The sequence below is a fragment of the Rhinoraja longicauda genome, chromosome 2 (assembly GCF_053455715.1).
Source record: "Rhinoraja longicauda isolate Sanriku21f chromosome 2, sRhiLon1.1, whole genome shotgun sequence".
Lineage (NCBI taxonomy): Eukaryota > Metazoa > Chordata > Chondrichthyes > Rajiformes > Arhynchobatidae > Rhinoraja > Rhinoraja longicauda.
Window position 1 is genome coordinate 3,209,578 of NC_135954.1, and position 22,838 is coordinate 3,232,415.

Genomic DNA, 22,838 nt, shown 5'->3' on the forward strand with positions numbered 1-22,838 from the left:
TGTGTACTGAGTTTGCACCGTCTCCTCATGATGGCGTGGGTTTTTCATGAGCTGTTTGTTATGTCTAGTTATCGAAGAAGCGTTTAAACGCACGAGTCCACTACTGGTTTTCTGGCAACTGTTGGTCCGACCCCCTCCTATAACCCCCCCCCCCCCTGCTGGAAGTCCCCCCAAAAGTGTGTGTCGCCTCGGCCGGGTGAATCATAATCATAATCATACTTTATTAGCCAAGTACGTTTTGCAACACATGAGGAATTTCATTTGCCGTACAGTCACACCAATAAAAAGCAACAGGACACACACAATACATTTTACCGTGAACATCCACCACAGTGACTCCTCCACATTCCTCACTGTGATGGAAGGCGGAAAAAAGTTCAGTTTCTTCCCTTCTTTGTTCTCCCGCGTGCGGGGGCCTCGAGCCTTCCGTTGACGGGACGATCTTGGCTCCCGTAGCCGGCGGTCGGGCCTTCCGCGTCGGGGCGATCAAGCTCCTGCATCGGGGGGGAATCTCAGCTCCCCACGCCGGGCGATCTACCCCGGGTCGGGGCCGGTCGAACCTCCTGCGGCTTTGGAGCTTCCCGACATCAGCCTCCACCCGAGACTGTGAGCTCCTCGATGTTGAAGTCCGCAGGCCACGGTTGGAGCATCGATCCCAGGCAAGGGATCGCAGGCTCCGATGGTAAGTCCAGGGCCCCACGGTGGGGCTCAGAGTCAGTCCCGAGCAAGGCCGCCAGCTCCACGATGTTAGGCCGCAGAGCGACCGGAGATACGATCCGCAAAACAATTGCATCTCCGGCAAGGTAAGAGATTGAAAAAAAGTTTCCACCGACCCCTTCCCCCCCCCCCCCCCCCCCCACCCCCCACATAAAACAAACCAGAGAACATTAACACAAACTTTTTAAAACACACTGAAAATAACAAAAAGAGGAAAAGACAGACAGACCTTTGGCGAGGCTGCCATCGCTGACGGCGCCACCTGGTGCCGAAAGATTTATGTCCATGTGTTAAAATGTGAGGCGGGCGATCTCAATCGCATCGGTTTCCTCCCACACTCCAAAGGCATACAGGTTTGTAGGTTAATTGGCTTGGTAAATATAAAAATTATCTCTAGTGGGTGTAGGATAGTGTTAGTGTGCGGGGATCACTGGTCGGCGCGGACCCGGTGGGCCGAAAGGGCCTGTTTCCGCGCTGTAAACTTTCTCTCTCTTTGCTCTATGTAGAATATTCAACTCAGCTCGCCTCCAGGTTTAACCTGTTCACTGCCACCCTCGAGTATACGCACGTCATGGCCAATACTGAAAAACAAAATAGCCCTTGCTTTCCCTCTCTCTCTCTCCATCCCCTCCCCCTTCCCAGTTCTCCCACCGGTCTTACTGTCTCCGACAACATCCTAACCTATCCCGCCCCCTCCCCTGACATCAGTCTGAAGAAGGGTCTCGACCCGAAACGTCACCCATTCCTTCTCTCCAGAGATGCTGCCTGACCCGCTGAGTTACTCCAGCATTTTGTGTGTCCAGCTCGTGAGAAAAACAAAACCTGGCAGTGAACAGGTTAAAGGACCGGTGGAAATGGTGAACGTGATGATTCTTTGGTGAATTGGGCCTGTGAAATTGGAACCGTTTCCTCTTTTATTGTCCCCTGAAGGGTCTGAAGATGGAGTTGGTGCCATACCTGCTGCAGCTGTTGGAAGGAGTGGGACTTGAGAATGTGGAAAACCCAGCCGCCACCAAAGCCCAAATAGTCAATGCACTGAAATCAATGACTCGAAGCCTGCAGTACGGAGAACAGGTAAGGCTGGGCTCACTCTCAGCGTTCCTCACATACAGAATAGTGACAGGGGTGGATGTGGAGAGGGTGTTTCCACCAGTGGGAGAGTCTAGGACCAGAGGCCACAGCCTCAGAATTAAAGGACGTTCCTTTAGGAAGGAGACGAGGAAGAATTTATTTAATCAGAGGGTGGTGAATCTGTGGAATTCTTTGCCACAGATGGCTGTGGAGGCCAAGTCAGTGGGTATTTTTAAGGCAGAGATAGATAGATTCTTGATTAGTACGGGTGTCTGGGGTTATGCGGAGAAGGCAGGAGAATGGGATTGGGAGGGAGAGATAGATCAGCCATGATTGAATGGCGGAGTAGACTTGATGGGCCGAATGGCCCAATTTAACCCCTTTCACTTATGATCTCATGTCATAAGTTCAGAAGTGATAGGAGCAGAATTAGGCCATTCGGCCCATCAAGTCTACTCCGCCATTCAATCACGGCTGATCTATCTCTCCCTCCTAACCCCATTCTCCTGCCCTCTCCCCATAACCCCTGACACCCGCACTAATCAAGAATCTATCTATCTCTGCCTTAAATGTATCCATTGACTTGACAGACACAAAATGCTGGAGTAACTCAACGGGTCAGGCAGCGTCTCTGGAGAGAAGGAATGGGTGACGTTTCGGGTCGAGACCCTTCTTCACACTGAATCACTTACACTTCTTCACACTGAAGAAGGGTCTCGACCCGAAACGTCACCCATTCCTTCTCTCCTGAGATGCTGCCTGTCCCGCTGAGTTACTCCAGCATTTTGTGAATAAATACCTTCCCAGCAGAGTTTGCACATTCTCCACGTTCTCAGAGTCATAGAGTGATACAGCGTGGAAACAGGTCCTTCGGCCCAACTTGCCCACACCGGCCAACATGTTGCATGGAAGTGTCGGTGCTGCCCAGCAGCTGCGGCTCACCTGCAGTCCGTTTGTCTTTTTGTGTTTTATGTTGTTTTTCGTCTTGATTGTAGTGTTTAGATGTGATGTAGTGTTTTTTGTGGTTGTGTACTATGTGTGGGGGGGGGTGGGGGACTGTAAAATTGTCTCTTCCGGTCGGAGACCCGACCTTTGTTTACTGGGTGGTGTCTCCGTTCCCGCTGCGGCCTACCATCGGCCAAACACCTGGAGCTGGCGACCTCTAGCTGGGACCACCTGGGGCTCTGGTTCGCAGACCCTGCGGACCGGACTTACCATCTGCAGAGCTGGCTGCCTTCGGAGGCTGTGGTGGCGCTGCAGGAGCGGCTGCGACTCGTCTTCGGAGGCTTCGGCCGCGGGCCGCGTGGACGTCGGAAGCTCGGAGCCCCCTGGGTGGGGGCCGACATCAGGAGCTCCGGCAGCGACTGCGTTTTTGCCCGCCCCGAATCGCGGGGCTTGGGTCGGCCCGCCGCGGACCTTTCATCGTCCGGCGCAGCCTGGAATAGGCCGCGGGATTTTTCTCCGCCCGGCGGGGGCTTCAATGTTGGGAGCCCCGACCGCCCGACGTGGCAACTTCAACAGCCTGACCGCGGGAGAAGACGGCAGGGGAAGAGAAAATACATTCTGGCCTTCCATCACAGTGAGGAGGGGACTGGAGGAGACTCACTGTGATGGATGTTTTTTTTGTTTTGTGTTGGTTTGTGATTGTGTGTGTTATTGCTTATTTTTACTGCTCTTATTGTTGGACTGTGGGGAACGGAATTCCGTCCAAAAGACTTGTATTTTTAGATGACAATAAAGGTAATTCTGATTCTGATTCTGATGTCCCAACTACACGAGTCCCACCTGCCTGCGCTTGGCCCATATCTCTCCAAACCTGTCCTATCCATGTACCTGTCGAACTATTTCTTAAACGTTGCAATAGTCCCAGCCTCAACTACCTCCTCTGGCATCTTGTTCCATACACCCACCACCCTTTGTGTGAAAAGTTACCCCTCAGATTCCTATCAAATCTTTTCCCCTTCACCTTAAACCCATGTCCTCTGGTCCTTGAATCCCCTACTTTGGGCAAGAGACTCTGTACGTCTACCTGATCTATTCCTCTCATGAATTCATACATCTCTATAAGATCTCCCCTCATAATCTTGCACTCCAAGGATTAGAGCCTACTCAACCTCTCCCAATAGCTCACACCTTCTAGTCTTTGCAACATGCTCTTAAATCTTCTCTGTAACTTTTCCAGTTTGAAAACATCTTTCCTATTACATGGTGAACACAATACTCTAATTGCTGCCTCACTAACGTCTTGTATAACTGCAACATGACCTCACAACGTCTATACTCCGCCATTCACTCATGGCTGATCTATCTTTCCCTCTCAACCCCATTCTCCTGCCTTCTCCCCATAACCCCTGACACCCGTACTCATCAAGAATCTATCTATCCCTGCCTTAAAAATATCCACTGACGGCCTCCACAGCCGTGTGTGGCAAAGAATCCCACAGATTCACCACCCTCTGACCAAAGAAATTCTTCCTCATCCCCTTCAGAAAGGAACGCCTTTTATTCTGAGGCTGTGGCCTCTGGTCCTCGACTCTCCCACTAGTGAAGACATCCTCTCCACAGCCACTCTATCCAGGCGTTTCACTGTTCACCTTCCTGATCAGAAATCCGTACGATACACCATGTGACAGCACGGTGGCGCAGCGCTAGAGTTGCCGCTTCACAGCGCTGGAGACCCGGGTTCGATCCTGACCTCGGGTGCTGTCTGTAAGTTGAAAGACTGGAGCGACTAGGCTTGTATACACTGGAATTTAGAAGGATGAGAGGGGATCTTATCAAAACATATAAGATTATTAAGGGGTTGGACACGTTAGAGGCAGGAAACATGTTCCCAATGTTGGGGGAGTCCAGAACAAGGGGCCACAGTTTAAGAATAAGGGGTAGGCCATTTAGAACGGAGATGAGGAAAAACTTTTTCAGTCAGAGAGTTGTAAATCTATGGAATTCTCTGCCTCAGAAGGCAGTGGAGGCCGATTCTCTGAATGCATTCAAGAGAGAGCTAGATAGAGCTCTTAAGGATAGCGGAGTCAGGGGGTATGGGGAGAAGGCAGGAACGGGGTACTGATTGAGAATGATCAGCCATGATCACATTGAATGGCAGTGCTGGCTCGAAGGGCTGAATGGCCTCCTCCTACACCTATTGTCTACGGAGTTTGCATGTTCTCCCTGCGACCACGTGGGTTCCCTCCGGGTGCTCCGATTTCCTCCCACATCCCAAAGACGTGCGTGTTTGTAGGTTAATCGGCCCTCTTTAAATTGCCCCTAGTGTATAGTACATAACTTATTAAGTTCATTGGTTCTCGGAGCGCCATTTGGCCCATTGAGTCCACTCCACCATTCTATCATCGCTGATTGAGGGGGTATGGGGAGAAGGCAGGAACGGGGTACTGATTGAGAGTGATCAGCCATGATCGCATTGAAGGGCGGTGCTGGCTCGAAGGGCTGAATGGCCTACTCCTGCACCTATTCTCTATTGTCTATTGTCTATCTATCTTTCCCTCTCAACCCCGTTCTCCCCAAAACCTCTGACTCCCGTACTAATCAAGTAATCCGGGTGCTCCGGTTTCTTCCCACATCCCAAAGACGTGCTGGTTTGCAGGTTAATTGGCGTCTGTAAATTGCCCCCTAGTGCGCAGGGAGTGGATGAGAAAGTGGGATAACATAGAACTGGTGTGAACGGGTGGTCAGTGTGGACACGGAGGGCCGAAGGGCCTGTTTCCACTCTGTATCTTTAAATCAAACTAAATTAAGTTACACGAAACTGCGTGGAGCCCAGAGTCGAAGAATAGCATTGTGTCGCGTGCACATAGTGAGTTGTAAATAACTGGTCAACCATCTTAAACCATTGATGGTCGAGGCAGGTTGACCACAAAGCTATAAAACACAAACTGGAACGTGCTGCCAGGGGTGGTGGTGGAGGCAGATACGATAGTGGTGTCTAAGAGGCTTGTAGACAGGCACATGGATACGCAGGGAATGGAGTGATTGGGATCATGGAGGGAATAAGGGGTAGGCCATTTAGAACGGAGAGGAGGAAAATCTTTTTCAGTCAGAGAGTTGTAAATCGGTGGAATTCTCTGCCTCAGAAGGCAGTGGAGGCCAATTCTCTGAATGCATTCAAGAGAGAGCTAGATAGAGCACTTAAGGATAGCAGAGTCAGGGGGTATGGGGAGAAGGCAGGAACGGGGTACTGATTGAGAATGATCAGCCATGATCACATTGAATGGTGGTGCTGGCTCAAAGGGCCCGAATGGCCTCCTCCTGCACCTATTGTCTATTGTGCATCAGTCACTGAAAGTAAGTGTGCAGGTACAGCAGGCAGTGAAAAAAGCTAATGGCATGTTCATAGAAACATAGAAAGAAGGTGCAGGAGGAGGCCATTCGGCCCTTCGAGCCAGCACCACCATTCATTGTGATCATGGCTGATCATCCACAATCAGTAACCCGTGCCTGCCTTCTCCCCATATCCCTTGATTCCACCAGCCCCTAGAGCTCTATCTAACTCTCTCTTAAATTCATCCAGTGAATTGGCCTCCACTGCCCTCTGTGGCAGAGAATTCCACAAATTCACAACTCTCTGGGTGAAAAATTTTCTTCTTACCTCAGTTTTAAATGGCCTCCCCTTAATTCTTAGACTGTGTGGCCCCTGGTTCTGAACTCCACCAACATTGGGAACATTTTTCCTGCATCTAGCTTGTCTCGTCTTTTTATAATTTTATACGTCTCTATTAGATCCCCTCTCATCCTTCTAAACTCCAGTGAATACAAGCCCAATCTTTCCAATCTTCCATCATATGACAATCCCTCCATCCCAGGGATTAACCTGGTGAACCTACGCTGCACTGCCTCAATAGCAAGGACGTCCTTCCTCAAATTAGGAGACCAAAAATGCACACAATACTCCAGATGCGGTCTCACCAGGGCCCTGTACAACTGCAGAAGGACTTCTTTACTCCTGTACTCAAATCCTCTTGTTATGAAGACCAACATCTCCAGGGCCTGATGGTCTGCATCACAGGGTACTCAAGGGGGTGGCTCAAGAAATCATGGATGCATTGGTGATCATTTTCCAATGTTCAATAGATTCAGGATCAGTTCCTGTGGATTGGAGGGTAGCTAATGTTATCCCACTTTTCAAGAAAGGAGGGAGAGAGAGAAGGAATGGGTGACGTTTCGGGTCGAGACTCTTCGTCAGACTGATCAACGCCACCCATTCCTTCTCTCCAGAGATGCTGCCTGTCCCGCTGAGTTACTCCAGCATTTTGTGTCTACCTTCGATTTAAACCGGCATCTGCAGTTTTTCACAATCACAATCGATCGCAATAATACTTTATTAGCCAAGTATGTTTTGCAACATACGAGGAACTTCATTTGCCATACAGTCATAACAATAAAAAGCCACAGAACATTGGAACATGAACATCCACCACAGTGACTCCTCCACATTCCTCACTGTGATGGAAGGCGAAAAAAAGTTCAATCTCTTCCCTCCTTTTTCCTCCAGCGGTCTGGGGCCTTGAATCTTCCGTTGACGGGACGATCTTGGCTCCCGTAGCCGGCGGCAGTCCTTCCTCGTCGGGGTGATCAAGCTCCTGCATCGGGGGGGATCTCAGCTCCCCCACGCCGGGCAATCTACCCCGGGTCGGGGCTTGTCGAACCTCCTGCGGCTTTTGGAGCACCAGACCGTTTTTTTTCCCTACTATTCCTGTCCTGATTTTGTACACCTCTAGAAGATCACCCCTCATCCTCATCCTCACTGTTTAAAACACATTTTTTCTTCAGGTGAATGAGATCCTGAGTCGTTCGTCGGTGTGGAGTGCCTTTAAAGACCAGAAGCATGATCTGTTCATCTCTGAGTCACAAACGTCAGGATATCTTACAGGTGAGTGATATCTCATCAAGTGGTGAAAACTCTGCCACTTGTAAGCTTCAAACACAGCTACCGACAGCAGCTAAACACAGAGTGCTGGAGTAACTCAGCAGGTCAGGCAGCATCTCTGGAGAACATGGATAGGTGACGTTTCACAGAGTGCCGGAGTAACTCAGCGGGTCAGGCAGCATGTGAGAGGAAACCGAAACATACAGTATAGTGAAAGACTTGGATAGAGTGAATGTGGAGAGGATGTTTGCAGGTTTGAAGGTTAATTGGCTTGGTAAATGTAAAATGTGAAAATTGTCCCTAGTGGGTGTAGGATAGTGTTAATGTGCGGGGATCGCTGGCCGTGGGCGGAAGGGCCTGTTTCCGGGCTGTAAGTCTAAACATGGATAGGTAACGTTTCACAGAGTGCTGGCGCAACATCCATGGAGGGAAGTGGACTGAGTCCACTCCAAAGACGTACAGGTATGTAGGTTAATTGACTGGGTAAATGTAAAAATAAATAAAAAATTGTCCCTAGTGTGTGTAGGATAGTGTTAGTGTGCGGGGATCACTGGGCGGTGCGGACTTGGTGGGCCGAAAAGGCCTGTTTCCGCGCTGTATCTGAAATATGAAATATGAAAATATAAATAATAAAATATGAGTTTGAAGAAGGGTCTCGACCCGAAATGTCACACATTCCTTCTCTCTAGAGATGCTGCCTGACCCGCTGAGTTACTCCAACAGTCTGTGAAACGTCACCTATCCATGTTCTCCAGAGATGCTGCCTGACCCGCTGAGTTACTCCAGCACTCTGTGAGCAGCTTCGGGACGTTTCAAGTTGGGGCCCTTCTTCAGTCTGAGTTTCTCCAGCATTTTGTGTTTGACTCAAGATTGCAGCATCTCCAGCCTCTTGTGTCTTGATGAGCGTTTGTCGGCACTGGGCCTGTACTCGCTGAAGTTTGGGAGAATGAGGGGGGGGGCCTCATTGAAACGTACAGTATAGTGAAAGACTTGGATAGAGTGGATGTGGAGAGGATGTTTCCATTGGTGGGAGAGTCTAGAACCAGACGTCACAGCCTCACAATTAAAGGATGTACTTTTAGGAAGGAGATGGGGAGGGATTTCTTTAGTCAGAGGGTGGTGAATCTGTGGAATTCCTCGCTACAGAAGGCTGTGGAGACCAAGCAAACGGATATTTTTAAGAGAGGTAGGTAAATTTTTGATTAGTGTGGGTCTCAGGGGCTATGGGGAGAAGGCAGGAGAATGGGGTTAGGAGGGAGAGATAGATCAGCCATGATTGAATGGCGGAGTAGACCTGATGGGCCGAATGGCCTAATTCTGCACCTGTCACTTATGGCTTTATGGCGCCCAACCCAGACCACTCTTTGTGTGCACCTCATATTTCGCTTTGGGCAGTTTATACCCCAGCGGTATGAACAATGACTTCTCTAACTTCAGATAGTCCCTGCTTTCCCTCTCTATCCCCTCCCCCTTCCCAGTTCTCCCACCAGTCTTCCTGTCTCCGACTACATTCTATCTTTGTCCCGCCCTCCCCTCCCCTAACATCAGTCTGAAGAAGGGTCTCGACCCGAAATGTCACCCATTCCTTCCCTCCAGAGATACTGCCTGACCTGCTGAGTTACTCCAGCACTCTGTGAAGTGTCCCCCATTCCTTCCCTCCAGAGATACTGCCTGACCTGCTGAGTTACTCCAGCACTCTGTGAAGTGTCCCCCATTCCTTCTCTCCAGAGACGTTGCCTGACCTGCTGAGTTACTCCAGCACTCTGTGAAGTGTCCCCCATTCCTTCTCTCCAGAGATACTGCCTGTTCTGCTGAGTTACTCCAGCAGTTTGTGTCTACCAGTCCCTTTCTTATTTTCTTCTAAATCCTTGCTTCATGGTAGATTTTTTAGTTAGACTTTAGAGATGCAGTGCGGAAACAGGCCCTTTGGCCCACCGAGTCCGCGCCGACCTGCGATCACCCCGGACACTAGCACTATCCTACAAACACTATGGACATGTACAATTTTACCGAAGTCAATTAACTGGCAGACCCTGGAGCGTGAGAGGAAACCGGAGCACCCGGAGAAAACCCACGCAGGTCACGGGGAGAACGTACAAACTCTGTACAGACCGCACCCGTAGTCGGGATTGAACCTGGGTCCCTGGCGCTGTGAGGCAGCAACTCTACCGCTGTGCCACCATGCTGCTCAAACTTTCTGGTTTGTAGTTTTATTTTGGACGACTCGATTGTAAACATGTGTAATTTTTTTGTTGACTGAAAGCACGCAACAAAAAGGCTTTTCACTGTACCTCTCTACACATGACAATAAACTAAACTAAAACAGAGATTCTGCCTGTCCTGCTGAGTTACACCAACATTTTGTGCCCTTTTGTATTAACCAGCATCTGAGGTTCCTTTGTTTCTTGCATTTTTGTGATATTTTAGTTTAGTTATTTGTCACATGTACTGAGGTACAGTGAAAAGCTTTGTTGTTGCGTGCTAGCCAGCCAGCGGAAAGACTATACAAGATTACGATCAAGTCGTCCACAGTGTACAGATACAGGATAAAGGGGATAACGTTTAGTGCAAGACAAGGTCCAGTAAAGTCCGATAAAGGATAGTCCGAGGGTCTCCAATGAGATAGATGGTAGCTCAGCACCGCTCTCTAGTTGGTGGTAGGATGGAAATATGTAAAATTATAAAAAGACAGGACAAGCTGGATGCAGGGAAAAATGTTCCCAATGTTGGGGGAGTCCAGAACCAGGGGCCACAGTCCATGAATAAAGGGGAGGCCATTTAAAACTGAGGTGAGAAAAAAACTTTTTCACCCAGAGAGTTGTGAATTTGTGGAATTCTCTGCCACAGAAGTCAGTGGAGGCCAATTCACTGGATGAATTTAAAAGAGAGTTAGAGCTCTAGGGGCTAGCAGAATCACGGGATATGGGGGGAAGGCAGGCACGGGTTACTGATTGTGGATGATCAGCCATGATCACAATGAATGGTGGTGCTGGCTCGAAGGGCCAAATGGCCTCCTCCTGCACCTATTTTCTCAGATGGTTCAGTTGCCTGATAACAGCTGGGAAGAAACTGTCCCTGAATCTGGAGGTCCCTGAATCACTCTGTGAAGTATGAAGTGCGTTTTCACACTTCATTGCCTCTTGCCTGATGGGAGAGGGAGTGACTGGAGTCAGACTTGTCCTTGATTCTGCTGCTGGCCTTGCCAGCTTGTGTATTTACACTAAGGGCTGCCTCAGAACACCATCGGTAGAGTTCACTATGACTTGTTCATTTGTGGTACACTCTCACATTTACACTGTGTGTGGGAAGGAACTGCAGATGCTGGTTTACACTGAGGATAGACACAAAATACTGAGCAACTGGGAAGGTCCCAGTCTGAAGAAGGGTCTCGACCCGAAATGTCACCCATTCATTTTGTCTAGAGATGCTGCCTGACCCGCTGAATTACTCCAGCACTCTGTGAAACGTCACCCATTCCTTTTATCCAGAAATTCTGCCTGACAATAGACAATAGGTGCAGGAGGAGGCCATTCGGCCCTTCGAGCCAGCACCGCCATTCAATGTGATCATGGCTGATCATTCTCAATCAGTACCCCGTTCCTGCCTTCTCCCCATACCCCCTGACTCCGCAATCCTTAAGAGCTCTATCCAGCTCTCTCTTGAATGCATTCAGAGAATTGACCTCCACTGCCTTCTGAGGCAGAGAATTCCACAGATGACCCGCTGAGTTACTCCAGCACTCTGTGAAACGTCACCTATCCACGTTCTCCACAGATGCTGCCTGACCCGCTGAGTTACTCCAGCACTCTGTGAAACGTCACCTATCCATGTTCTCCAGAGATACTGCCTGACCCGCTGAGTTACTCCAGCATTGTGTATCTCAGATTTACACTGTTTATTCTATGCTACTAATGTTGTACTCTTGCTCAATCTTTGTGTTATTTAAAGATTAACAGTAACTTGCAAATAACCTGTGCTTTGCTGCCTAATTTTCCTGCCTGCAGGAGCGTAATGCTTCTCTCTCTGCTTGCTCCTGTTACTTTCTGTCTATCTCTTTCTCTTCCCTCAGGTGCCTCACCTCCCCTCCTCACTGGCACTAGCCCGCTTCACCTCACAAGTGGGCTTTAGGGCCTGCTTTGACAGGCTCAGTGTTCAATTCTTAACTGTGCAGCAGGTAGATACAATCTTCCTCATGCTTGTGTTGGAGAAATATACTTGTGCATTCAGCCAAAATCGTAGCAAATGTAGACATTTTGTGGGCATTCACGTCTTACCTACCTCTTAAAACTGAGGTGAAAAAAAATCATTTTCATTTAAAACTGAGGTGAGAAAAAAACTTTTTCATTTAAAACTGAGATGATCAGCTGTGATCACATTGAATGGCGGTGCTGGCTCAAAGGGCCAAATGGCCTTCTCCTGCACCTATTTTCTAGGTTTCTATGTTGGGGGAGTCCAGAACCAGGGGCCACAGTCTAAGAATAAAGGGGAGGCCATTTAAAACTGAGGTGAGAAGGAACTTTTTCACCCAGAGAGTTGTGAATTTGTGGAATTCTCTGCCACAGAGGGCAGTGGAGGCCGATTCACTGGATGAATTAAAAAGAGAGTTAGAGCTCGAGGGGCTAGTGGAATCGAGGGATATGGGGAGAAGGCAGGCATGGGTTACTGATTGTGGATCATCCATGATTATAGTGAATGGCGGTGCTGGCTCGAAGGGCCGAATGGCCTCCTCCTGCACCTATTTTCTATGTTTCGGTGAAATATTTTTAATCAAAAAATATGTTGCGCAAATTGTATGTACTTGTCAAAGACCTCTTTCATACCCATGTCAATAGACAATAGACAATAGGTGCAGGTGTAGGCCATTCGTCCCTTTGAGCCAGCACCGCCATTCAATGTGATCATGGCTGATCATTCTCAATCAGTACCCCGTTCCTGCCTTCTCCCCATACCCCCTGACTCCGCTATCCTTAAGAGCTCTATCTAGCTCTCTCTTGAATGCATTCAGAGAATTGGCCTCCACTGCCTTCTGAGGCAGAGAATTCCACAGATTCACAACTCTCTGACTGAAAAAGTTTTTCCTCATCTCCGTTTTAATGTCAAACATTTCCAAATATTATCCATATCTAGACTACCCGTGTTGGAGATTTTTCTAGTATCAGAGGGTATTGCTTTAAGCTGAGAGGGGCAAAGTTTAAGGGAGATGTATGGGGCAAGTATTTTTTTCGGGAGGGTGGTGTATGCCTGGAACGTGCTGCCAGTGGTGGTGGTGGAGGCAGGTATCACAGTGGCGTTTAGAAAGCTTTTGGGTTTGAACATGCAGGGAGTGGAGGGATATGGATCTTGTGCAGGCATGTAAGTGTTGGTCTTAGCATGTTCAGCACAGACCCTGTAGGCCGAAGGGCCTCAGCCTGAGCTGTACTGTTCTGTATACCCTTCTCTAGATCATATGAGGTAGACACAAAATGCTGGAGTAACTCAGCAGGTCAGGCAGCATCTCGGCAGAGATGCAATGGGCGACGTTTCGGGTCAATAGACAATAGGCAATAGGTACAGGAGGAGGCCTTTCGGCCCTTCGAGCCAGCACCGCCATTCAATGTGATCATGGCTGATCATTCTCAATCAGTATCCCGTACCTGCCTTCTCCCCATACCCCCTGACTCCGCTATCCTTAAGAGCTCTATCTAGCTCTCTCTTGAATGCATTCATAGAATTGGCCTCCACTGCCTTCTGAGGCAGTGAATTCCACAGATTTACAACTCTCTGACTGAAAACGTTTTTCCTCATCTCCGTTCTAAATGGTCGAGACCCTTCTTCAAACTGATGTCATGGGAGGGGGCGGGATAAAGATAGGATGTAGTCGGAGACAGTAAGACTGGTGGGAGAACTGGGAAGAGGGAGAAGAGGGAGCAGGGACTATGTGAAGTTAGAGAAGTCAATGTTCATACCGCTGGGGTGGAAACTACCCAAGTGAAATATGAGGTGCTGTTCCTCCAATTTGTGCTGGGCCTCACTCTGACACTGGAGGAGGCCCAGGACAGAAAGATCAGATTGGGAATGGGAGGGGGAGTTGATGTGCTGAGCCACCAGGAGATCAGGTAGGTTAAGGCGGACTGAGCGGAGGTGTTGAGCGAAACGATCGCAGAGCCTGCGCTTGGTCTCGCAGATGTAGAGAAGTTGACATCTGGAACAGCGGATACAGTAGATGAGGTTGGAGGAGGTGCAGGTGAACCTCTGCCTCACCTGGAAAGACTGTTTGGGTCCTTGGATGGAGTCGAGGGGGGAGGTAAAGGGACAGGTGTTGCATCTCCTTGTCGAGGTACGTACAGTCAGTGAAAATTGGTGCAAATTCAAACGTTTTGTGTGGATTACTGCCTTTTGTGGGAGAGGGATGGGAGCTTCAGCTGGGTAAACCTCACTGTGCGGCGTTTTAGAATTGATATTTTTGCTATTGAGGGCGTGCAGCGTAGGTTCACGAGGTTAATTCCTGGCATGGCGGGATTGTCGTATGTTGAAAGACCGGCGTGACTAGGCTTGTATACACTGGGGTTTAAAAGGATGGGAGGGGATCTTATTGAAACATATAAGATTATTAAGGGATTGGACACGCTAGAGGCAGGAAACATGTTCCCGATGTTGGGGGAGTCCAGAACCAGGGACCACAGTTTAAGAATAAGGGGTAGGCCATTTAGACCGGAGTTGAGGAAAAACTTTTTCAGTCAGAGAGTTGTAAATCTGTGGAACTCTCTGCCTCAGAAGGCAGTGGAGGCTAATTCTCTGGATGCTTTCAAGAGAGAGTTAGATAGAACTCTTAATGATAGCGGAGTCAGGGGGTATGGGGTGAAGGCAGGAACGGGGTACTGATTGTGGATGATCAGCCATGATCACATTGAACGGTGGTGCTGGCTCGAAGGGCCAAATGGCCTATTCCTGCACCTATTGTCTATTGATATTTTGGATGCAGAGTAACATGATCTGGGATCTAAAGGTCCCGTAATGGCGGGGAAATGAAAAGGAACATTTGATCGTGCCACTGAAGAGACTTCTCGATAGGCACATGGATATGCAGGGAATGGAGGGACATACAGGCAGATGAGATCAGTACAACTAGGCATCATGTTCAGCACAAACATTGTGAGCCATTCTGTGCTGTATTCTCGGTTATATGTGTGTTTTGTAAGTGAAGTCCAAATGTACTTTGAACTTTTGTATTTTGTATTTTTGAAACTGGTGTCAGGGGTTATGGGGAGAAGGCAGGAGAATGGGGTTTGAAGGGAGAGATAGATCAGCCATGATTGAATGGCAGGGTAGTCTTGATGGGCCGAATGGCCTAATTCTGCCCCGATCACTTATGACCTTATATTGGAGGCTAAGCCAATGGATATTTTTAAGGTGGAGATTGACAGATTTTTGGGGGTTGTGGGACGAAGGCAGGAGAATGAGGCTTAGAGGTAGGGTTGCCAACAGTCCCGTATTAGCCGGGACATTCCATATTTTGGGCTAAATTGGTTTGTGTCGGGACCGCCCTTGTCAGACCCGTATTAGGCCCGGGGAGGCGCTGTGGGCACGGACACTGTAGGCCCGGACACTGTGGGCCCGGACACTGTGGGCCCGGACACTGTAGGCCCAGACATTGTAGGCCCGGGGAGGCGCTGTAGGCCCGGACACTGTAGGCCCGGACACTGTAGGCCCGGACACTGTGGGCCCAGACACGGTAGGCCCGGACATTGTAGGCCCGGACACTGTAGGCCCGGACACTGTAGGCCCGGACACTGTAGGCCCGGACACTGTAGGCCCGGACATTGTAGGCCCGGACACTGTAGGCCCGGACACTGTAGGCCCGGACACTGTCGGCCCGGACCCTGTAGGCTCGGACACTGTGGGCCCGGACACTGTAGGCCCGGACATTATAGGCCCGGACACTGTAGGCCCGGACACTGTAGGCCCGGACACTGTAGGCCCGGACACTGTAGGCCCGGACACTGTAGGCCCGGACACTGTAGGCCCGGACACTGTAGGCCCGGGGAGGCGCTGTAGGCCCGGACGCTGTGGGCCCGGACGCTGTGGGCCCGGACACTGTAGGCCCCAGCGCTGTAGATCCTGACAGTTTAGGTCCCGACACTCTAGGTTTCCGACATTTTGGCTCCGGACAGTGTAGGCCCGGAGGCCCGGGCGCTGCCTAACGGAGGTTGCGTAGCAACTCGCCTCGGGCGACCGCCATTGGTGGAGCGGGAGCACGTGGCCGCCGGATGGGTGAGGTCACGTGGAGCGCGGGGCGGTGACATCACCTTGTCCCGTATTTTGGAATGAGATAGTTGGCAACCCTACGTAGAAGGAAAGATAGGTTGGAGCCTGAGAACCTGAAGAACTACTTTTTCCACACAGAGGGTGGTGGGTGTATGGAACGACCTGCCAGAGGAGGCAGTTGAGGCTGGTACGATAACAATATAGTAAGACATTTGGATAGGTACGTGGACAGGAAAGATTTCGAGAGATGTGGACCAAGTGCAGGCAGGATTGCATGGCAGAGCAGACCTGATGGGCCGAATGGCCTTGTCCTGCTCCTGGAACCCTATGAACGTGAACTGTGTTGCTTTTATCCAGGTCCTGGGATTGCTGGCTATCTTACTTCGGGAACAATGTCAGCGGTCATTCCTAGTGGACCTCCGCCTGTGGACAGTGAAGGCATCGATGTGTCCAGATAGGAGCAGGCCGACACTCCTTGCCTTGAAGATGACGTACGTCATAGTTGTCAACCATCCTCAGCGACCTCCGGAATAAAGTGTTGTGCACTATTACAAAGAAGTTGATTCTTGTTGCATTCAGAATGTAATCTTGCATTTTATTTGTAAGGCGGTAATTTTATACAACATGTTCCATTCAAAATGGCATTGTTCGCAAAATGGAAAGTTTCAAGATTTTTCAAAGTACCCAAATCTTTACTTTGCACTTAATATATCGGACTGTGAATCTAAATATTGGATCGTTTTGTTTAATTTTACAGTTTTGGTTTTCAGTTTATGGGAGAGACCAAGAGTTAATACCTCTGCAACTGGCCAACTATCTGACTGCCACCTTTTAAAAAAGACGTGACAACAGTAAGATGATTTTGTTTTGTTTTGTGAAACAACTTTGGCATAGACTAAACTGATTTCTGATTAGACCATGGACCACGATTCTGCTACCGGCTGATCTTTAATGAGCTTGCTCGATTTAAAAAAACCTTGTCAAAACGTTTGTCTAACTGTTTCCAGTTTCTGAGAGGTGCCTCGGAAAATAAAAGTGTTACCTTGAACATTCATATAAATACCTACTGTAATTGTGACCTGTGCTATACAATACCAATATGTAAACTTTCTATATTTGAATGTACATTAGTAAATTGGTCATTGTACATAAAATTTTAAGAATAAAGTGCAAAGAGAATTAGCATTCAAGGCTGTGTAGTATTCTGGCAATGTGCAGTTATCTGATTTTCCTACGTAAAGATATTCTTCAACAGAAGGGATCTTATTGAAACATATAAGATTATTAAGCGATTGGACACGTTAGAGGCAGGAAACGTGTTCCCAATGTTGGGGGAGTCCAGAACCAGGGGCCACATTTTAAGAATAAGGGGTTAGGCCATTTGGAACGGAGATGAGGAAAAACGTTTTCAGTCAGAGAGTTGTGAATCTGTGGAATTCACTGCCTCATAAGGCAGTGGAGGCTAGTTCTCTGGATGCTTTCAAGAGAAAGCTAGATAGAGCTCTTAAGGATAGCGGAGTCAGGGGGTATGGGGAGAAGGCAGGAACGGGGTACTGATTGTGGATGATCAGCCATGATCACAGTGAATGGTGGTGCTGACTCGAAGGGCCGAATGGCCTCCTCCTGCACCTATTGTCTATTGAATAGGGTGGTGAATCTTTGGAAGGCTGTGGAGGCCATGTCAATGGATATTTTTAACGATACGATAGAACTTTATTTATCCCAGGAGGGAAATTGATCTGCCAACAGTCCTAAAACACAAACTACATGAAACATGTAATTAAAGTGACGAGTGGAAAGGATTGGGGATGGTGCAAAGATTGGGGGTGAGGTGGGGAGTCAGTTTACCTCATGACAGAAGGGGGAGGAGTTGTACATTTTGAAAGCCACAGGGAAAAAGGTAGAGATAGATAGGTTCTTGATTAGTGCGGGTGTCAGGGGTTATGGGGAGAAGGCAGGAGAATGGGGTTAGGGGGGAGAGATAGATCAGCCATGATTGAATGGCGGAGTAGACTTGAAGGGCCGAATGGTCCAATTCTACTCCTATCACTTATGAAGTTATGAACACACCTGGACAAGAGGTGGGGGACTGTGGGGACAGGTGTTGGCACACCAGGGAAGGAGGTGGGAGCTCCAGGGCCAGGTGTGGGCAGGTGGAGGGAGCTCTGAGGCCACATGTGAACCCATCTGTGGAGTGGGCTTTGGGGCCAGGTGTGGACACACCTGTGCAGGTGGAGGGTGTGCTGGCACCAGGCATGGACACCTGGCAGGTCGAAGCTGCCACTCTCGGGGAGCTATGGACTTGCACCCCGAATTCCTTTGCTCATCAATGCTGATAAGGGTCATGCCATTAATGGTATATTCCACCCCTACATTCCACCTTCAACTGCACGGTGGAGCAGCGGCAGAGTTGCTGCCTTACAGCGAATGCAGCGCCGGAGACTCAGGTTCGATCCTGACTACGGGCGCCGCCTTTACGGAATTTGTACCTTCTCCCCGTGACCTGCGTGGGTTTTCTCCGGGATCTTCGGTTTCCTCCCGCACTCCAAAGACGTACAGGTATAGGTATGTAGGTTAATTGGCTGGGCAAATGTAAATAAAAAATTGTCCCCAGTGGGTGTAGGATAGTGTTAGTGTGCGGGGATCGCTGGGCGGCGCGGACCCGGTGGGCCGAAGGGCCTGTTTCTGCGCTGTATCTCCAAATCTAAATCTAAACTATTGCCTGAAGGAACAAGTTTCACATTCTCACTGCTATTTAGGTATCGGAGTTGCTTCTGAATTCCGTAGTGGATTTTAGGATAAATATTTTGACGACCTTCAACACAAGAGAAACATTCTTCATGAGAGCCACCCAACCTCGATACCGATTCAAAATGACCTCACAGTCTATAGCCACCGGTCAGAGCACAGCATGGCAATGGAAGCTAGAATCAGAGTCATACAGCACAGAAACAGGCCCTCTGGCCCATCGTCAATGCCGATCAACATGCCCTATTTAAGCTAGTCGCATTTTCCTGTGTTTGGCCCATATCCCTTCAACCTAACCTGCCCACACCAGCCAACAGGTCCCAGCTACACTAGTCCCATCTGCCAGCGTTTGACCCATATCCCTCCATACCTGTCCTAGTGTCTTTCAAACCCTGTTATAGTCCTTGCCTCAACTACTTCCACTGGCAGCTCGTTCCATACACCCTCCGCCCTTTGTGTGAAAATGTTGTTCCTCAGGTTCCTATTAAATCTTGCTGCTCTCACCTTGAACCCAAGTCCTCTGGCTCTTGATTCCCCTCTCCCCAGGTAAAAGGCTCTATACATTCGCCCTTTCTGTTCCCCTCATGATAGTTCCGTGGAAGTGGAAAGTAAGCTTTCCTTATCTTGCTCGCATCATGCCTGCCAAGAAAATTCATGACATGAGCAATTTTCGGCACCACATCTGAGGAATTTACTTTTGTACCAGCATCTGCAGTTATTGGTACCTCATGGCACCACGGGAGAAGAATGAGGAGGAGATAAGACTTTTCTTTGCCTTCCATCACAGTGAGGGTGTGCCTAGAGCAATCACTGTGATGGCTGTTTGTGTAAAAATTGTATCTGTGTGTCCTGTGCTTTTTGCTGTCTACTGCCGGACCCTGACGTGAGAGGACGCTGGCGTTGTTTATTCGCCGCTTTTCCGTTAGGATAGTTTGTTTGTTTTTATGTTATGATTGTTTTTGTAAAGCGCTTTGAGCACCTGATAAGGCGCTATATAAAATAAATGCTTATTATTATTATTATTATTATTACATCTGAGGAAGGATGTGCTGGCCCTGGAGAGGGTCCAGAAGAGGTTTACAAGAATGATCCCAGGAATGAGTGGGTTTACAAATGATGATCCTTTGTCGGCACTGGGCCTGTACTCGCTGGAGTTTAGAAGAATGAGGGGGGACCTCATTGAAATTTACTGATTAGTGAAAGGCTTAGACAGAGTGCATGTGGAGAGGATATTTCAACTGGTGGGAGAGTCTAGGACCAGAGGTCATAGCCTCAGAATTAAATGATGTTCTTTTAGGAAGGAGATGAAAAAGGAATTTCTTTAGTCAGAGTGTGGTGAATCTGTGGAATTCTTTGCCACAGAAGGCTGTGGAAGCCAAGTCAGTTTTAAGGCAGAGATTGATAGATTCTTGATTAGTACGGGTGTCGGGGGTTACAGGGAGATGGCAGGAGAAAGGGGTAGGGAGGGAGAGATAGATCAGCCATGATCTGAAGAAGGGTCAAGCCGAAACATCGCCCATTCCTTCTCTCCAGAGATGCAGCCTGATTTGCTGAGTTACTGCAGCATTTTGTGTCTGCCTTCGATTTAAACCAGCATCTGCAGTTCTTTCCCAGCCACGATGGAATGGCGGAGTGGTCTGGATGGGCCGAATGGCCTAATTCTGCTCCTATCATCTATGAACTGATGACCACAGTGGCCTCATGTGCAAGTACTGACCATTTGCCCCTGCACGGGGCCACGCCCACTCTCCCCACGGACCCGCCCCTTCCCATGGCCCCTCCCCATGCACATGGCCCCGCCCCTTCCCATAGTCCCTCCTCCCTCCCCCTTCCCATGGTCCCTCACCCAATTGTCCCGCCCCCTCCACATGGTCCCTCTCCACATAGCCCCGCCCCCTCCACATGATCTCTCTCCCTTCCCATGGCCCCGCCCTTCCACATGACCACCCCTCCCCATGGCCCCGCCCCTCCACATGGTCCCGCCCCCGTCACATAGCCCCGCCCCCTCCACATCGCGCCGCGCTCCGAACTCCACTCAGGCCGCGCCGCGGGCAGCCGCCGTCTCCCGGGTAACGGGGTCCTGGCGCTGGTTGTGGCGGGATCGACGGACGGACGGACGGACGGACAAACGACGGAGACACCAGGGGTCGGGGGCTGAGGGGACCGGCACCGGGGGAGAGACGGGGTCCGGATCGACGAGCGGACGGACGGACGGACGGACGGTGAGAGAGCGGCGGTGGCGGTGGCGGTGGCGGTGGCGGTGGTGCCAGGCTTCGGGACCGGGGAGGAGAGACGGGTGGGGGAGGGAGCGGGCGGGGGGGAGCGGCGGCTCCGGGACCGGGGGGAGAGAGCCGGCACGGGGGGGTTGAGGCTGAAGGAGAGAGAGGGAGGGAGGGAGGGAGTGAGAGGGAGGGAGAGAGAGGCCGCACAGCAGGAGTTGGACTCCGGGTTTGAGGGCAACAGAAAATAGGTGCAGGAGGAGTCCATTCGGCCCTTCGAGCCTGTACGCACCGCCATTCAATGTGATCATGGCTGATCATTCACAATCAGTACCCCGTTCCTGCCTTCTCCCCATACCCCCTGACTCCGCTATCCTTAAGAGCTCTATCTAGCTCTCTCTTGAATGCATTCAGAGAATTGGCCTCCACTGCCTTCTGAGGCAGAGAATTCCACAGATTCACAACTCTCTGACTGAAAAAGTTTTTCCTCATCTCCGTTCTAAATGGCCGACCCCTTATTCTTAAACTGTGGCCCCTGGTTCTGGACTCCCCCAACATTGGGAACATGTTTCCTGCCTCTAACGTGTCCAACCCCTTAATAATCTTATATGTTTCGATAAGATCCCCTCTCATCCTTCTAAATTCCAGTGTATACAAGCCTAGTCGCTCCAGTCTTTCAACATATGAAATGGATGTGGAGAGGATGTTTCCACTAGTGGGAGAGTCTAAGACTAGAGGTCACAGCCTCAGAAATAAAGAAAGTTCCTTTAGGAAGGAGATGAGGAGAAATTTCTTTAGTCAGAGGGAGGTGAATGGGAGAGATAAATAGATTCTTGATTAGTATGGGTGTCAGAGGTTATAAGTCATGTCATAAGGAATAGGGTAGAATTCGGCCATTCGGCCCATCAAGTCTACTCCGCCATTCAATCATGGCTGATCTATCTCTCCCTCCTAACCCCATTCTCCTGCCTTCTCCCCACAACCTCTGACACCTGTACTAATCAAGAATCTATCTATCTCTGCCTTAAAAATATCCAGTGACTTGGCCTCCACAGCCTCAGCGGAGATATCCTCATTCTTTAGGGAACGGGGGTTCTCCCTTCCATTATAGATGAGGCTCTCACTTGGGTCTCCTCGATATCCTGCAGCGATAACTGCAACATAATCCCTATTGGCCACATCTTCCCATCTCCACCCCTTTCTGCTTTCCGCAGAAACCGTTCCCTCCGCAACTCCCTGGTCAACTCGTCCCTTCCCACCCAAACCACCCAGGTACTTTCCCCTGCAACCGCTGGAGATGCAACACCTGTCCCTTTACCACCCCCCTCGACTCCATCCAAGGACCCTGACAGTTTTTTCAGGTGAGGCAGAGGTTCACTTGCACCTCCTCCAACCTCATCTACTGTATCCGCTGTTCCAGGTGACAACACCTGTATATTGGTGAGACCAAGCGCAGGCTCAGTGATCGTTTCGCTGAACACCTTCGCTCAGTCTGCCTTAACCTGACTGATCTCCCGGTTGCTCAGCACTTTAACTCCCCCTCCCATTCCCAATCTGACCTTTCTGTCCTGGACTTCTCCATTGTCAGAGTGAAGCCCAGCGCAATTTGGAGGAACAGCACCTCGTATTTCGCATGGGTGGCTTGCACCCCAGCGGTATAAACATTGACTTCTCTAACTTCAAATAGCCCTTGCTTTCCCTCTCTCTCCATCCCTTCCCAGTTCTCCCACCAGTCTTCCTGTCTCCTACTACATCCTATCCTTGTCCCGCCCCCTCCCCTGACATCAGTCTGAAGAAGGGTCTTGACCCAAAACATCGCCCATTCCTTCTCTCCAGATATGCTGCCTGTCCTGCGGAGTTACTCCAGCATTTTGTGTCTTCCTTCGATTTAAACCAGCATCTGTAGTTCTTTCCTTCACATATGAGAGGAATAGATCAGGTAGATGCACAGAATCTCT

At 49.7% G+C, this 22,838-nt stretch overlaps 2 protein-coding genes across 8 annotated transcripts in view; both read left to right on the plus strand.

Annotated features, from left to right (window-relative positions):
• Positions 1–17,085, plus strand: part of dnajc13 (dnaJ homolog subfamily C member 13) — a 187,899-nt gene extending 170,814 nt beyond the window's left edge. For 4 of the 5 annotated variants that reach the window (XM_078413962.1, XM_078413998.1, XM_078413969.1 and 1 more), the window contains 3 exons: positions 1,648–1,791; positions 7,573–7,672; positions 16,271–17,085. In XM_078413962.1, the coding sequence (XP_078270088.1) occupies positions 1,648–1,791; positions 7,573–7,672; positions 16,271–16,371 (345 nt within the window). In that variant the 3' untranslated portion in view covers positions 16,372–17,085. Of the gene's footprint in view, positions 1–1,647; positions 1,792–7,572; positions 7,673–11,738; positions 11,844–16,270 lie in introns of all 5 variants that reach the window. The other variant, XM_078413988.1, reaches the window with a different exon arrangement.
• Positions 17,086–20,818: 3,733 nt separating this feature from the next.
• Positions 20,819–22,838, plus strand: part of topbp1 (DNA topoisomerase II binding protein 1) — an 89,787-nt gene continuing 87,767 nt past the window's right edge. For 2 of the 3 annotated variants that reach the window (XM_078426598.1, XM_078426613.1), the window contains exon 1: positions 20,819–20,883. The gene's annotated coding sequence lies outside the window, so the exon portion shown is untranslated. The remainder of the gene's footprint in view (positions 20,884–22,838) is intronic. The other variant, XM_078426606.1, reaches the window with a different exon arrangement.